This window comes from Myotis brandtii, unplaced genomic scaffold (genome assembly GCF_000412655.1).
Source record: "Myotis brandtii unplaced genomic scaffold, ASM41265v1 scaffold453, whole genome shotgun sequence".
Taxonomy (NCBI): Eukaryota; Metazoa; Chordata; class Mammalia; order Chiroptera; family Vespertilionidae; genus Myotis; species Myotis brandtii.
Genome location: NW_005367314.1, coordinates 817,773 through 835,863, shown reverse-complemented (window position 1 = coordinate 835,863; position 18,091 = coordinate 817,773). Strand labels below are relative to the sequence as shown.

General features: G+C 37.1%; 1 protein-coding gene across 1 annotated transcript in view; it reads left to right on the top strand.

Moving 5' to 3' along the window:
* AFM (afamin) overlaps positions 1 to 16,361 on the top strand; it is a 34,641-nt gene extending 18,280 nt beyond the window's left edge. The window contains exons 9-14 of the mRNA XM_014546607.1: positions 6,524 to 6,656; positions 9,167 to 9,264; positions 10,728 to 10,860; positions 13,586 to 13,809; positions 14,909 to 15,041; positions 16,322 to 16,361. Of these exons, the coding sequence (XP_014402093.1) occupies positions 6,524 to 6,656; positions 9,167 to 9,264; positions 10,728 to 10,860; positions 13,586 to 13,809; positions 14,909 to 15,041; positions 16,322 to 16,357 (757 nt within the window). The 3' untranslated portion in view covers positions 16,358 to 16,361. The remainder of the gene's footprint in view (positions 1 to 6,523; positions 6,657 to 9,166; positions 9,265 to 10,727; positions 10,861 to 13,585; positions 13,810 to 14,908; positions 15,042 to 16,321) is intronic.
* The last annotated feature ends 1,730 nt before the right edge of the window (positions 16,362 to 18,091 follow it).

The window sequence follows — 18,091 nt, the reverse complement described above, 5'->3', positions numbered from 1 at the left end:
CTTCATGGCTAAGTAACATAACCCTATATTGAAATTTATAAGGCAAACAGAAACTTATGATTTGACCTATTTTGGGTAATTTGGGTTGAAAGAATGGGCACCATTTAAATCATTGGGTAGTATATAATTTTAAAAAATCATGGTTACAGATTATGGTATTTTCACAATTTTAAAAAAATGCAACTGTGTTTTTATAGTGATGGCTAACATTTATCAAGTATTTGATATGTGCCAGACAATGGGCTAAGTATTTTATAGAGATTATTTATTTCAATTCTTATAAGGTCATGTAAAATAAATGATTCCTCCCATTTTTTCAGATGAGCAAACTGAGGTACAGAGAAGCTCAGTAACTTACCCAAAGTTCACAGCCAAAAAAATGACAGAGTAAGGATTTGACTCCAGGAGGTTGTGGGCTTAACTGTCATGGGATGCCACCCCAGCTGTTCAAGGCAAAACTAGTGGACTTGGAACCAAAGGGACAAGATATGAATCCTGATTGAGTCACTGGGACGAGTTAACCTTTCTGTGCTTTAATTCACCATATATAAAATTTATGGGATAGTCATTCATTCATTCAAAGTTTATTGATAATGACATATAATTCAGGAGCTTTACTAGGTTTACTATAGGGTTTCTATATCTCCAGTAAGCTTTCATCAATAGGGAGCAAAATGTGAGAAGAGACAGACATATAAATGAGTGCAAGAAATGTTCTTTTATTTCTTGCACTATATGCTAAGTAATGTGAGGGCAGAGAAGAAGGAAGTGGTCAATGGTATTTGGGGCTGCTAGAAAAGCTTGATCAGAAGGAAGTTCTTGCGGAAACTTTGTTAATCTAGGGGGTAGAGCATGGATTGAAGTATAAAACCATTCGGTGCATATGTGGCTATGAATAGGGTATCTGCAGAGAGAGACAGGGTAGTAAGAAGTGAAAGGGTTCAGGTCACGCAGGCATGCTAAGTAACGAGATGCCGCTGAAGGATTTTCATTAAAGAATGAGGAAGGACAAAATCACTTTTGTGTTTTAGAAACTTCATCTGGAATGAACCCAAGTTTGGGGCTTAGGTGGTTGGGTAAGTAGTTTTCAGATTCAATGAGATGGAAAGTATGGGTGAAGAAGCAGGTTTTGGGTGTATGATAGTATTTTTGAATCTATGCACATTGACTGTGAGGTGCCTGTAGAAAAATTCACTGGAACCGTCAAGAGAAAATTTTACATGACAACCTGGAGCTCTGGAAGGAGACCTGGACTGAAGATGCAGGCTATTGAATATTTACCAAATTTTAAGTGCTTCTCACCTGTTGTCATATATGTTTCAAAACAACCCTCTGAGGTTAAAATACTTTTATTATTCTCATTTTACAAGCAAAGAAAACTGAAGCACAGACGTTAAGTAACTTGCTTTAAAGTCACATAGCTAATATGCAGGAGAGCCAGGATTCAAATGCAAGCAGTCTGACTCCAAACTCCTGTTGTTATAACCACTGTGATCTATTGCTTCTCACAAGTCATGGTGCTAAGTCAAATTGAAGTAAACCAAATGATAGATGTAATCCATTTCACTTGAGCCTGGTGCAAGCGCTTACTAAATGCAAGCAATTGTTATCATCATTATGATCTTCTTCATCATCATTACTATTACAACACAGATAGTGTTTGAAGTGTCGGGGAAAAATGATAGAGCAACAATGAGCATGTTAAGTCAGAAATAGAGATTTAAGGTGCAGTCTTTCCGGGTGTGACTGTTTGACGCAAGACTTCAATGCCAAGCTAGGGTAGGATTCTAAGGGGTTTTTTTGCAACATTTTGGTGGTGTTTTTAGATGTAATTTTATTCTTGTGGAAAGGTCCATCACTTATGTCAGATATTAAAGGGAGCCCTTAGTTCTCTGAAGGATAAACACCTCTGCTTTAGGGGATGGGGATATATCCTACAAATGGGACTGAGAAGGCAGATAGAGAGGGAGAGAAGATGTCAGAAAAACCAAGATGAATCAAGACAGTCAAAGGCTGCAAAACAAAAGGGTTAAAAAATTGTTCCCTGGACTTCAAAAATTCTTCTGAGGTACTGCTCTCACAAAACATGGAAGACCATTATTAATATTATTATTATTTAAATAATCACCTGAGGATATTTTTTATTGAGTTTTAGAGAGAGTGAAAGAGAGAGGGAAAGACAGAGAGAAATCTTGATGTGAGAGAAACACATCAATTGGTTGCCTCCTGCACACACCCTGACCAGGGCCTGGCCCAAGGAGGAGCTGGCAACCTAGGTACATGTCCTTGACCAGAATCAAGGACTCTTCGGTCCACAGGCTGATTCTTTATCCACTGAGCCAAACAGGCTAGGGCTGGAAGACCATTTTTAATATATTTTGAGTAGTTAATGTTTTCTTAAGAAAAAGATTGTAAATAGTACAGATGAAGTACTTAGAGAAGAGTTCTCTCTCTCTCTCTTTTTTTTTTTTACAGTTTTTAGGGTGTTTTTTTTTCCAAAAGAGCATCGTTGTGATCTCTTCTTGTTTTTCTTTTTTTTTGCTCTTTTTTTATTGCTTAAAGTATTACAAAGAGTATTACATATGTCTAAGAGTTCTCTCTTGAGAAGAGTTTAAGCAGAGAGTATTATAGTTTTAAAAAAAGAATGAAGTAGGCATCACATGGAAATTAGGTTAAAATTCTATACTTCCATTAATAGCAAGGTGCTTAACTGGTCAGGGACTTAGTTTCCTCAGCTATAAAATAGTACTTATCTTGAGGACTAAGTATATCTATAAATATATTTAGTTGAAAATCTGAATGCATTTTCCAGCAGAATTATACTTGATCTGTATTTTCTCAAGTATTGGTGGTATGATATACTATTTCTGATGCTTTTTTTCATTGTTTAAAATTTATTGTCTAAAGTTTTACATATGTCTCCTTTTTTCCCAATTGACCTCCCATCCCCAGTCATTCCCACTCTGGGCAAGCCCCCACCACCCTAGTGTCTGTGTCCATTGGTTATGCTAATATGCATGCGTACAAGTCCTTTGGTTGTTCTCTAACCTCTCCCTTCCCCTACTATTTGTCTCTGGATCTATTCTTCTTCATCAAATTATGTTGATCATTATATCCAATGCATGAGTGAGATCATGTGATATTTATCTTTCTCCAACTGGCTTATTTCGCTTAGCATAATACTTTCCAGTTCCATCCATGTTGTTGCAAATGGTAAAAGTTCCTTCTTTTCTATAGCAGCATAGTATTCCATTGTGAAGATGCACCACAGTTTTTTAACCCACTCATCTGCTGATAGCACTTAGGCTGTTTCCAAATCTTAGCTATTGTAAATTGTGCTGCTATGAACATAGGGGTGCATATATCCTTTCTGATTGGTGTTTCTCGTTTCTTGAGATATAGTCCTAGAAGTGGGATTTCTGGGTCAAATGGGAGTTTCATTTTTAGATTTTTGAGGAAACTCCATATGTCTTCCACAGTGGCTGCACCAGTCTGCATTCCCACCAGCAATACACGAGGGTTCCTCTCTCTCCACATCCTCGCCAGCACTTGTTGTTTGTTGATTTGTTGATGAAAGCCATTCTGACAGGTGTGAGATGGTATCTCATTGTTGTTTTGATTTGCATCTCTCAGATGATTAGTGACTTTGAGCATGTTTTCATATGTCTCTTGGCCTTCTGTATGTACTCTTTCGAAAAGTGTCTATTTAGATCTTTTGCCCATTATTTGATTGGATTGTTTATCTTCCTTTATTTAAGTTGTATGAGTTCTCTGTAAATTTTGGAGATTAAACCTTTATCAGAAATATCATTGGCAAATATGTTCTCCCATGCAGTGGGCTTTCCTGTTGTTTTGTTGATGGTTTCCTTTGTTGTGCAGAAGCTTTTTATTTTGATGTAGTCCCATTTGTTTATTTTCTCCTTAGTCTCTCTTTCCCTAGGAGCTGTGTCTGTAAAGATATTGCTATGACATATGTCTGCTATTTTGCTGCCTATGGAGTCTTATAAGATTTTTATGGTTTCTTGTCTTATATTCAAGTCCTTTAGTCATTTTGAGTTTGTTTTTGTGGATGGTATAAGTTGGTGATCTAGTTTCATTTTTTTGCATGTATCTGACTAAATTTCCCAGCACAGTTAATTGACATCTTCAGAACATTTCACCCCAAAGCCATAGAATATACATTCTTCTCAAGTGCACGTGGATCATTTTCAAAGATATACCACATATTGGGACATAGGCAAAGTCTCTTCAAATTCAAGAAGATAGAAATCATATCAAGCATCTTTTCAGATCACAATGGCATAAAACTAGAAATCAACTAAAATAAAAACAATGAAAATATCCAACGTCTGGAGGCTAAATAGCATGCTGTTAAACAATGACTAGGTTACCAAAGAGATCAAAGAAGAAATAAAAAGCATCATGGCAACAAATGACAATGAAAACACAATAATCCAAAATCTATGGGACACAGTAAAAGCAGTCTTGAGAGGGAAGTTCATGGCTCTACAGGCCTATCTCAAAAAAAAACACAAAACTATGGTAATAAATTATCTAACTTTACAACTCAAAGAGTTAGAAAGAGAGCAACAAGAAAAGCTCAGCATAAGCTGAGGGAAGGAAATAATAAAGATCAGAATGGAGATAAACGACGTGAGACCAAAAATACAATACATAGATCAACAAAATCAGGAGCTGGTTCTTTGAAAGGATAAACAAGATTGATGAACCTCTAGCCAGGCTCACCAAGAAGCAGAGAGAGAGGACCTAAATAAACAAAATCAGAAATGAAAGGGTGAAGTAACAACCAATCTCACAGAAATACAAACGATTATGAAAAAATGCTATGAACAATTCTATCCCAACAAAATGGACAACCTAGATGAAATGGACATATTCTTAGAAAAATACAAGCTCCCAAAACTTAATCAAGAAGAATAAAAAAACCTGAATAGGCCAATAACTACTGAAGAAATTGATACAGCGATAAAAAATCTTCCAGCAAACAAAAGCCCTGGTCCAGATGGCTTTACAGAAGAGTTCTACCAAGCATTCAAAGCAGAACTAAAACCTATCCTCCTCAGACTATTCCAAAAAAATTCAAGAGGAAGGCACACTTCCAAGCTCTTTCTATGAAGCCAGCATTACCCTAATCCCAAAACCAGACAAAGACACTACAAAGAAAGAGAATTACAGGCCAATATCTCTGATAAACATAGATGCTAAAATCCTCAACAAAATTCTAGCAAATCAGATTCAGCAATACATTAGAAAGATCATACACCATGACCAAGTGGAATTTATTCCGGGGATGCAAGGATGGTAAAATATCCACAAATCAATAAATGTGATACATCACATAAACAACCTGAGAGACAAAAATCACATAATCATATCAATCGATGCAGAAAAAGCATTTGACAAAATCCAACACCCTTTCCTGAGAAAAACTCTCAGCAAAGTGGGAATGGAGGGACTTTCACCACTCCTATTCTACATAGTACTGGAAGTGCTAGCCATAGTGATCAGACAAGAAGAAGGAATAAAAGGCATCCAAACTGGAAAAGAAAAAGTAAAACTGTCCTTATTCGCAGATGACATGATACTGTTCATAGAAAACCCCAAAGACTCCATCAAAAAACTACTAGACCTAATAAATGAATTTGGCAATGTAGCAGGATGCAAAATCAACACCCAGAAATCTATGGCCTCTTTATACACCAATAATGAACTCACAGAAAGAGAAATGAAAAAAAAACCCCATTTACCATTGCAACATAAAAATTAAGGTACCTAGAAATAAACTTAACTAAGGACGTAAAAGACTTGTACTCGGAAAACTATAGGACATTGAAAAAAAAGATAGAGGAAGACATAAACAAATGGAAGAACATACCATGTTCATGGATTGATAGAATCAACATCATTAAAATGTCCATACTACCCAAAGCAATCTACAGATTCCATGCAATCCCTATTAATTACCAATGGCATATTTCAAAGATCTAGAACAAACTCTCCAAATATTCATCTGGAATAAAAAAAAGACCTCTAATAGCCACAGCAATCCTGAGAAAGAAAAACAAAGTTGGAGGGATCACAATACCGAATATCAAGTTATATTACCAAGCCATGGTTCTCAAAACTGCCTGATACTGGCACAAGAACAGACATATAGACCAATGGAACAGAACAGAGAACCCAGAAATCGACCCAAGCCATTATCCTCAATTAATATCTGATGCTTTATTAATTAATCTTAATAATTAATTCTAAATAACTCTAACAATTCCATCCTCTAAGTAAAAGCATTGTTAGTTTAAATCATTATTTATAGAGAATTTAGGTAAAATAATCGCCTGTAGTTACATTGCCCTCTTAAATCACTCCCTGACCAAACCAGAGGAGGCACGGCATTTGAGAGCAGACTTAATATTCAATCTGACTAGACTAAAAGATAGCAGGATTTGGTGTTTTGCTCATTCTCTAAGTTCTAATATACAAGATACTTTACACATCACAGGTTTCTTTATGAATACTCAAGGAGACATCAAGAACTGTCTACACCGGAGCTTTTAAGAATTGCTAGAGTGTACAATGACCTCCTGAGAGAGTGTTGCAACGCAGAAAACCCTCCAGACTGTTACAGTACCATGGTAGGTTCCATTCCGTGGGCCCCGAGGAATAAACAAAACCCATAAATCAAAACAACACACACAGAAAAATTGATATCAAAGTTTTAATTTAGTCTAGGGCAGTGGTTCTCAACCTGTGGGTTGCGACCCCTTTGGGGGTTGAACGACCCTTTCACAGGGGTCGCCTAAGACCATCGGAAAACACATATATAATTACATATTGTTTTTGTGATTAATCACTATGCTTTAATTATGTTCAATTTGTAACAATGAAATTGGGGATCACCACAACATGAGGAACTGTATTAAAGGGTCGAGGCATTAGGAAGGTTGAGAATCACTGGTCTAGGGCAGTGATGGCGAACCTTTTGAGCTCGGTGTGTCAGCATTTTGAAAAACCCTAACTTAACTCTGGGGCCGTGTCACATATAGAAATTTTTTGATATTTGCAACCATAGTAAAACAAAGACTTATATTTTTGATATTTATTTTATATATTTAAATGCCATTTAACAAAGAAAAATCAACCAAAAAAATGAGTTCGCGTGTCACCTCTAACACACATGTCATAGGTTCGCCATCACTGGTAGGGGATAGAAAATGTGACTGACCAATCTGAGTCTACTTTGAATTCAGTGCAAGGTGACCACTAGGAAGACCCAAATCATTGGGTTATATATAATGTTTTGAACTATTAATCCTGTGTGTTGATGAACAAAAGTCCCATTAAACATTTTTCATTTGTATTTTTATTTATGTACCCTGTATCTTATTGAATCATATTGAATATTTTTATGATTGTAAAAGTAATAAATGATTATTAAAAAGAATTCAAAAGTACCAAAAATTAAGAAGAAAAATATAAAAACTTTCTGATTCTGTCACCAAGAAATAGCTATAATTAACATTTTCTTTCATCTTTTGAATTAAATATTCTTACACAGGGTGGGGCAAAAGTATAGTTTATAGTTGTGCATATGGAAAACAATACAATAATTAATAAATAATAAGACAAGTATAATCTGTGTTTAGTGCACTCTAACCTACTTTTGCCCACCCTGTATATGAATGTGTTTCAAAATAACATTAGAATAATATTTCTGATGGAATTTTTGGATGTGTTTTTCATTTAGTGTCATAGAAAACTTTATGTCATTAAATGAAATTCAAAATGTACTTTAAACAGAGGTATACCATCATAATAATTTACTTAACTGCTTTTCTACTATGTTGGGCATTTTGGATGTTTAGTTATTAGGTTTTTTTAAATCTTATAAGCAATATCTCTGTAATCATTTTTATTAATATTTATTATTAATTATTTTCTTAAAATAGATAATCAGAAGAGAAATTATTAGGTTAAATAGTAGACATAAAACATTTAATACAAATGATTTAGTTACTCTAGAAAGTTTTTACCAACATATAGTCCTACAAGAATACTTAAAAATGCTCATTTTACTCTCACCTTCACCAATGTTGCACATGAAAATGAACTTTACTAGATTTATATATAAAAAATAGTGAATATATTTTAAGCAAACCTTTGATTTTTTAAATGAAATTAAGCTTTTCCTATATAATTTTAGCTATAGTAATTATAAGTTTTCTATAAATAATTTGTTCATGTTTGTTACCCATTTTCCTATTGAAATTCATGTTTTTACTATCAATTCATATGTACTCTTTTTGTATTATAAAAATTATTTGAAATTTATGATTTATTTCTCATTCATTTGATATATGCTGCTTTTGGTTTATTTAAAAAATTTATTCCACTTGCCATAAAAGCCAGTTTATACTCATTTATATTTGAGCAATGAAGTAAGAAGAGGAGGTTTTTTTCTGATTCTTAAATGAATCATACTGCTATAATTTTTTATTTTATTTTACATGGAGACACAATTTGTCCCACAGCATCTACTCACTGGTGTGTAGTTTTCTCTCTGGTGTTGACTCAGCAAGTGTCTGATTTTATGTCTCATGAGAGAGGGAGTTTATAAAGTATTTGAACTATTGGAGGTTCTAATTTCCAACATTAACTGATGAAAAAGAAGGTATAAAATAAAGGTAAATGGGATTCATTTACCTTTATTTATACAAATATTCTTTAGCAGTACTTATCAGCTGGGTCATTCTGGGCAAGTCATTATTTCACAAGTCTAGTTTCTATTACGTAAAAACAGATTAACAGCTGTTCTGTCTACTTCAAAGTGAGAATCAAATATAATCCTTCTCACCATGAGATGTGAATTATACTTTGTAAACTGGAAAGCTAAAAAAGTACAAAATGATGAAAAATTTGGACTTTCATATTTAAGCAAAAAAAAGTATCTATAACTATAATTGAATGAGATCCAAATTTTTACACACACATATAAAGAAAACTACCCTTGATTTAGTGAATAATGTAAGCTAATAATAGTTGGAAAATAGTATATAAATTAAAAAAGCTATTTGACAACTCGATGTGAAGTTTATGATTAAATTTTAGATAAAATATTCATAAACATAATCGTTCTTATTTTCAGGAAAACAAATTCAATGAGACAACTGAGAAAAGCCTCAAAATAGTACAACGGGAATGTGAACATTTCCAGAATTTGGGGAAAGATGACTTGAAATACCAGTAAGTTGTTTGCACAAGTCGGTTAACACTTGTGATCAGGATAAAATAAAGAGAGCCACCAAGTGTCAAAATTTTAGTTCAGTCGTTCAGTTATGGTGAATTCATAAACTCTGGGAAAGAATAAAACCACAAAGTCAGGAAGTACATTGAGCTATCATGGTAAGCTCTTATCAGGAAGGAGGCTAGAAATTAAAGAAATACAGGATTCTGGAGAAACTGATTCTATAATGTTTTAGTTTTTGTTTGGACTTGTCTTTCCTACTCTCAACCCAGAATTTCTGGATTCTTCCCCGTTTGGGGGTGAGGGTGAGGTGAAGTCAACTTTAAGTGGTTACAATTTCCCAAGGAAAGGATGGATTGCCAGGATTTAAGCCCATCTTACTAAGTTTGTAGAAATAATTATGGATTTGCTTAAAGTTTTAATATTTATTTTCTAGTGTTCTGGTGAAAATTCATGGATAATATGCAGTTTATTCTGGATTTTCTTAATTAATTACCATAGTAATCTAGTGTGTGTTGAAAACAAACATCTTCAAATCAAAACACTGTTTAAAAAATATGGGGTTTTTTTTGTTTGTGTTTGTTTGTTTATTTAAAGTATTACATGTCTCCTTTTTTCCCGATTAACCACCCCCCCGGCCACACCCACCTCTGAGGGAAAGCCCCCACTGCCCCAGTGTCTGTGCCCATTGGTCATGCTAATATGCATGCATACTTTGGAAACAGCCTAAGTGCCCATCAGCAGATGAGTGGATTAAAAAATGTGGTACATCTACACAATGGAATACTATGCTGCTGCAAAAAAGAAGGAACTTTTACCATTGGCAACAGCATGGATGGACCTGGAGAACATTATGCTAAGTGAAATGAGCCAGTCAGAGAATGATAAATACCACATGATCTCACTCATACGTGGAATGTAATGATCAACATAAACTCATGAACAAAAAATGGACCCAGAGACAAGGTGGCACTGAGCAGACGGTCCAACCAAAATATGTTTTAACTATTTCTGCAATCTGGCTGTTCACTGGGAAGTCACTCAGCCCATTAAAGATCTTAGTTTCTTTCATTTCAGTTTATCCTTTTCCACATGTACGTATTAAATTCTCCCTTTACAATATTTATTACCAATGCAAGGGATTTCAAGCAGGATTTTACATACTAACCAAGGTATTTGCTGCCAAGGAGCCCCTCATCTCACAGGTAAACAGGAAGGGCAAACCTGAGAGTTTCTGAGATGACCGTGAAATTAGAAGGAAGCCAAAATACAGAGGTCCAGAAGGCAGGGTGCAGGAAAACAGGGTGAAGAGACAATTCTCTACCTTTTTATGAGAGGGCTGAGGTTCACATTGTCCTTACATTGATTGATTGTAGCCTAAAGTGTTGGGGTTTCAAGTAGTGAGACAAGGGAAAATGGGTATCTGCTTCGTTCTTAACCAAACAGTCAAATGTTCTTTCAGTTACTTCATCAAATTCACAAAGATAGCCCCTCAGCTCTCCACTGACGAACTGACCTTTCTTGGCGAGGAAATGGTGACAGCTTTACTCACCTGCTGCACTCTGAGTGAAGAGTTTGCCTGCGTTGATAATTTGGTGAGCATGGCCCATGTACCTAACTATTTCTACCAAACTAAACCAATACCTATAGACATAATGTCCCAAAAATGTATACACACTTTGAGTGATGATAAAGTCAGTGTTTATTAGCATATAGCTAATTTTCAAAATTTAAATGTATCTACAAAAATGAATTATTTTGTTTTGTCAATGTCTGTCTTCAAATCGATGACTGTTTTGGTCCAGACACTGCTGAAAATGTCAACAGTGGAATCACAAGCATCAAGAATCATTGAGTTTGGTATTTTGTACACCCTCAATTTGCCAACTATTGCCAGTTTTGTACCATAAACTTTACCTTTTATGTGTCCCCATAAAAATGTCTTTTTTTCAAAGCTTAGTCTGGCTTCACCCATTATTCCAAATCCGTCAAACCTGAAAAGGAGTGAAAATTAAGTGAGTTATCAGTTGTTATAATGTGTCTACATTTTTATACATACTTTGAATAATTATAAAGGCAGTATTTGTACTTCAACTCCAGTGTCTGTGCCCATTGGTCATGCTAATATGCATGCATACTTTGGAAACAGCCTAAGTGCCCATCAGCAGATGAGTGGATTAAAAAATGTGGTACATCTACACAATGGAATACTATGCTGCTGCAAAAAAGAAGGAACTTTTACCATTGGCAACAGCATGGATGGACCTGGAGAACATTATGCTAAGTGAAATGAGCCAGTCAGAGAATGATAAATACCACATGATCTCACTCATACGTGGAATGTAATGATCAACATAAACTCATGAACAAAAAATGGACCCAGAGACAAGGTGGCACTGAGCAGACGGTCCAACCAAAATATGTTTTAACTATTTCTGCAATCTGGCTGTTCACTGGGAAGTCACTCAGCCCATTAAAGATCTTAGTTTCTTTCATTTCAGTTTATCCTTTTCCACATGTACGTATTAAATTCTCCCTTTACAATATTTATTACCAATGCAAGGGATTTCAAGCAGGATTTTACATACTAACCAAGGTATTTGCTGCCAAGGAGCCCCTCATCTCACAGGTAAACAGGAAGGGCAAACCTGAGAGTTTCTGAGATGACCGTGAAATTAGAAGGAAGCCAAAATACAGAGGTCCAGAAGGCAGGATGCAAAACAGAGTGAGACAATTCTCTACCTTTTTATGAGAGGGCTGAGGTTCACATTGTCCTTACATTGATTGATTGTAGCCTAAAGTGTTGGGGTTTCAAGTAGTGAGACAAGGGAAAATGGGTATCTGCTTCGTTCTTAACCAAACAGTCAAATGTTCTTTCAGTTACTTCATCAAATTCACAAAGATAGCCCCTCAGCTCTCCACTGACGAACTGACCTTTCTTGGCGAGGAAATGGTGACAGCTTTACTCACCTGCTGCACTCTGAGTGAAGAGTTTGCCTGCGTTGATAATTTGGTGAGCATGGCCCATGTATCTGACTATTCCTACCAAAACCAATACCTATAGACATAATGTCCTAAAAATGTATACACACTTTGAGTGATGATGAAGTCAGGGTTTATTAACATATAGCTAACTTTCAAAATTTAAAAGTATCTACAGAAATGAATTATTTTGTTTTGTCAATGTCTGTTTTCAAATTGATGACCGTTTTGGTCCAGGCACCACTGAAAACGCACAACAATGGAATCACAAGCATCAAGAATCATTGCGTTTGGTATTTTACACACCCTCAATTTGCCAACTGTTGCCAGTTTTGTACCATAAACTTTACCTTTTATGTGTCCCCATAAAAATGTCTTTTTTTCAAAGCTTAGTCTGGCTTCACCCATTATTCCAAATCCGTCAAACCTGAAAAGGAGTGAAAATTAAGTGAGTTATCAGTTGTTATAATGTGTCTACATTTTTATACATACTTTGAATAATTATAAAGGCAGTATTTGTACTTCAACTGCATTTTCAAACTTCCAGTGGCATTTTAGGATTAATTTCCTTTGTTCAAAGCTTAGTCTGGCTGAAAAGAAAGAAACAGGTATTGAGCCATCAGCTATTAAAGTGCGTATACATGCTTTTGGGACACCCTGTATATGTCCTCATTGCTTTATAGCACTTATGTGTTTTCCTCTCTTCATTGTTTTCAACATTGTTAAGCAAGGAATGTCAAGTTTTCTTTTTGACTCACTGAATCAAAATCATAAGAAGAAAAAGAGAATGCCTTAAATATTTTCTTGGAATTCTCCAAATCATCTTTCTTACCTCATATTTATATAGAAGTAATTTGTTAGGAAAAATGTTTTAGGAATCACAATAATGTTTCAGAATATAGGGTATTAAATTCTCCCTTTACAATATTTATTACCAATGCAAGGGATTTCAAGCAGGATTTTACATACTAACCAAGGTATTTGCTGCCAAGGAGCCCCTCATCTCACAGGTAAACAGGAAGGGCAAACCTGAGAGTTTCTGAGATGACCGTGAAATTAGAAGGAAGCCAAAATACAGAGGTCCAGAAGGCAGGGTGCAGGAAAACAGGGTGAAGAGACAATTCTCTACCTTTTTATGAGAGGGCTGAGGTTCACATTGTCCTTACATTGATTGATTGTAGCCTAAAGTGTTGGGGTTTCAAGTAGTTTATGAGTGCATGAGTGTTTTTGATTAAGTTAAGAGTGAACTTATAACAATCTAATGATTCACGTAACCATGTTTCAGAGCACCACTCAAGTTTTAAAGTCCTATCTGAGTTCCAACTTTCATTGGTACAGGTGGATTTAGTTATTGGAGAGATATGTGGAGTAAATGAAAATCGAACCATCAACCCTGCTGTGGACCACTGTTGTAAAACCAACTTTGCCTTCAGAAGGCACTGCTTTGAGGTCCTGGACGCCGATAAAACATATGTGCCTCCATCTGCCTCTCAAGGTTTATTCACGTTTCACACAGACTTGTGTCAGGCACATAATGAGGAGCTCCAGAGAAAGAAAGACAGGTACTACCATTCTCTTCTACTCATCTTCTTCTGCAGCCTGAAGACACACCATGTGTTAATGAGAAGGTTTATTGTAATGGATATGTGATTTTGGTATTACAGTCCTTTTCCTTCCATCAAATTGCCCTGTCTCTCTAACTCGGAAAAACACCAGAGCATATTGATTGCATTGTTTAACATTGAAACCTAGCTAGCCTTTTCCTTTGCTGTGGACATGGAATGTCCAGCAGACTGTGAGTTGGGAAAGTGAGTTAGGATACCCAGCAGAAAGGCTTATTCTATATAATAAAAGGCTAATATGCAAATTGGCTGAACGGCAGAATGACTGGTCCCTATGATGCACACTGACCACCGGGGGCAGACGCTCAACACAGGAGCTTCCCCCTGGTGGTCAGTGCACTCCCACAGAGGGAGCACCGCTCAGCCAGAAGGTGGGCTCATGGCTGGTGAGTGCAACGGTAGTGGTGGGAGCCTCTCCCACCTCTGCAGCAGTGCTAAGGACCCCTTGGGAGATGTCCAACTGCTGGCCAGGCTGAGGGACCCCCGCTTCCCCAGTACATGGATGTCATGCACCAGGCCTCTAGTAGGATTATAATTAATCAAATTTTCTTGAGAGAATGCCCTGAGAACTCAGTGTTTGAAAAAAGGAGAGGCCTGAAAGTGATAAGAATCTTACTTTTATTTTCTTAGGCAATACTATAAATGCCAAGAAATAAGACCTAGTTTTTAGATTTAGGCAATGTCTATATCAAGTGGAGTGAAAATAAATTTTCTAGGAAGATCAAATGTAGTCACATATTCTACAATACTGTGATAATGAAGACATAATATATGTTCACATTTTTTATACTATCTTGTCTATAACCCTATATAGTTACATAACCCTATAAAGATTGTTACCATGGAAATCCATCCCATAAGTTTAACAGAAAAATTTTAGAAGAACCTTTCAAAAGTGGGAATATTTTAACTTTTTATGCTCACTCAAATTGAGACGCTTCCCTTCCCAAGATATATGATACCATAACAAGCATTTTGGAGAAGAGGAACTTAAGAAATAAATTTTTAATTAATTCTATTTGACATCTTTGGGTCACAGGTTTCTTGTGAATTTAGTGAAGCTAAAGCCTGAACTTACAGATGAGGAGCTGCGGTCATCGCTTACAGAGTTCACTAACCTAGTGGACAAGTGCTGCAAAGCAGAGGGGCCCGAAGCCTGCTTCAATGAAGAGGTAGTTACGTTTATTTTCCACTGAAATTCTATGGTGTTCCTACTCAAATAAAATGCAACGGAACTCCCCATAGGATTCTGATTCATCCCACAATGTCTCAGAGGCTGATATTTGAGGGCATAGTTGCTACACAGCTACTATGCAGCCTGTCAGGGTTTTCCTTGGTGACAACACGGTGTAAGAAACGATGTCAGGAAAACCTGGGTTCAGATGCTACCAGTCTTAAACTGAACTGCAGTTCATCACCTGTAATAAGGATGGTTGGCAATCATTGTCCCCGAATTATGCCATTGGCCCTTTTCTGTGTTGAATCACCCCTTATCTTAATAAAAAAAAATAGTCAAACTGACTTGGGAAGGAAATTAATCAGCTTCACAGGCAAATGAGAAGGGCATTAGTATGTGAAGTCTTTCAGGGCAAGGCTGTCTCACCTTCCTGACCTTGTCCCAACATCCCTAGGTAGAGAATAGACGTGTGTGAAGTGAGGAAGTGGGAGGTCAGGGTAGCGGGGAAGAGGGAAGAAAGGACATGTGCCCTGCTTCTTCTCACTCCAGTGACCAGAGTCTGACGGACTCACTGTGGTGTCCACGCACCCCAGTACCTGTGAATGCAGCCCCAGTGATGGCTCCTTGGAAGGACCTCTTCACCGTTTCCAACATTGTTTCTCACCGTTTCTTTCCTATCGACACCCACTCTACTCCAGACTGCCTCACAATTCACATGCACACACAGACTTTGTGCACAGTCGGTACTTGTGCACACTCCCAGGCACACACACTCACCCACAGCTTTCATTCCGGTTGAGAGCCCTCTGTGTTTTCATTGAGTGCTTAGTCTGTGAAAAATTTATTTTGTAACAAATATTAGTTTTTTAAAAAAATATGCTCAACATAATTAGAGGCATGAAGCAATATCTAGCATCTAAGTGTGTATCTGAGGCCACGTAAAGGGAGGGATACATTCACTGGAAGTTCATAAAAGGTTTGGGGTGTCTGGACTCAAATCCATGTGAAGAGTGTTCACTGTCTCCTTGTACAATATATGAATAGTTTAATTTTTATTTCCAAAATTCAAGGCAGCATATGTCTCTAAATTTAAATAATGTCTTGCCCTAACCGGTTTGGCTCAGTGGATAGAGCATCGGCCTGTGGACTCAAGGGTCCCAGGTTCGATTCCGGTCAAGGCATGTACCTTGGTTGTGGGCACATCCCCAGTAGGGAAATTTTAATTAATTAACTAATTAATTAATTAATTAATTTATTTCTGTTTCCCCCTCTTAGGGTCCAAAATTGGCAGCCAAAAACCAGGCTTCTTGAGAAACATAAAAAACTACAAAGGTAACATTTCCATCAAACGCCAAATGTATTTGTAGATTCTCTGGTTGTCCTGTATTCCCCCCTCTTGAGCTGCCATGTCTATTTCTGGTTTATCCCATATGCCTTGTACTAACAGACTCCGATATTGGTCCTGGGATGTTTCTCTGGGCGTCTACCACTCCTAATGGGCTGGCATTGCTGTCTTGGAGCCGGCACTTCTTACGGTCCAAACAGTTTTCTAAATAACCCCAAGGCACCCATTCCTCTGCCTCTGCTGTTGCACTCAGCTCTCTGGACCAGAAAGGGGAGGCCATCGGATGTCTGGATGTTGACAGAGAGAGGAGGGGTTGGGATGGCAGACAGGCCTCAGCCAACCTGTTCCAAGAGTCTTACTGCAGCATTTACATAAACAAAAAGCAATGCTTGTGATTTCAAAAATGTATATATAGATGTGCTTTCTTCTGCACTTTAGGTAAGATTCATATACAAATTTTAGGAACAAAATGTTGCATAGATATAGCAATGATGTTCAATGCCCAGGAAGAGAGACCTGGCCACCATAGGGAGTAGGTTTGTATTTACAAGAGGCAGAACAGAGTTACCATTAGCTATTTTTTATATGCATGACTTTCCATCACCTAAGCTATAATATTTCATATCCTTTTGCTGCATAAGATACTATTTTTTCTTCCCAGGTTGTGGAGAAAAGAGAGGAAGACCAATTTACCCACTTCCAGCTGTCTTGGAATTTCATTTTCTGAGAAGAATACAGTAAAAAGAACGTTTTCCTAAAATGTTATTATAACACAAAATATAGAGCTATTTCTCAAAGACTGATGTCATGTGTCAAACTGATAAAATTATACAATCAAGATTCATTTATTCCATCAATATCTCTGGCTCACTGGCTAAGTCTATTCCATAAAAGGCAGGATTCAAAATAGCAAAGGTGTGGGCATAATCCTCACAGACCCTCTTCTTGCTGCTATTGGCAAGGAAAAGGGGAGTTGAGGGCACCCAGCATTGCTGCTGCTGCTACTATCACCTGCTGGCGCTTAATGTTTTCCATGTACCAAACACTGTCCCTAGATACCGTTCATGCATTATCACATTTAGTCCTAACAACTCTACGAAGTATACATCATTTCTATTCTTATTTTACAAATAGGGAATCTGTGGCTTGGAGAGATAGCTAATTTGTTCAGTGTCATATGACGTGTAATCCTCTAATTCCAGAAGGATATTCTTAGCCACGTACACACAACCTCTCAGGTATGGCCATATTGTATGCCTTATAAAATCTGTTGTTTAGAGAGAAGGAAGACTGACAGTGACTCTTCTCTCCCTCCATTCCAAGCCACAATTGCTGTGATGTTGGAGCTGTGTGTGGCAGTGATGTCTAAGCAGAGGGAGTGGTAGGAACTGGGAAGTCAGTTTTCTAAACACTCTCATTTACTAATGAGGATAACAAGGAAGAAAGTTTTACTTAAATAATCTACACGAATAATAGACAAATATGTAAATTGACCATACCTCCACACACCACAGCCAATCAGGAGGGAATATGTAAATTAGCGGAACAAAGATGGTGGTGGTCACGGAGCCAGCCAGAGCCGGCGGGAGGCTTAGGTCACCCCCAGCAACAGAGGAAGCCAAGCTTCCCACCCGCCTAAGCCGGCTGCTGAAGGAGGGGCCTGTGGGTGACAGCCATGTAGCAGGCCTGAGCAGGCGGGA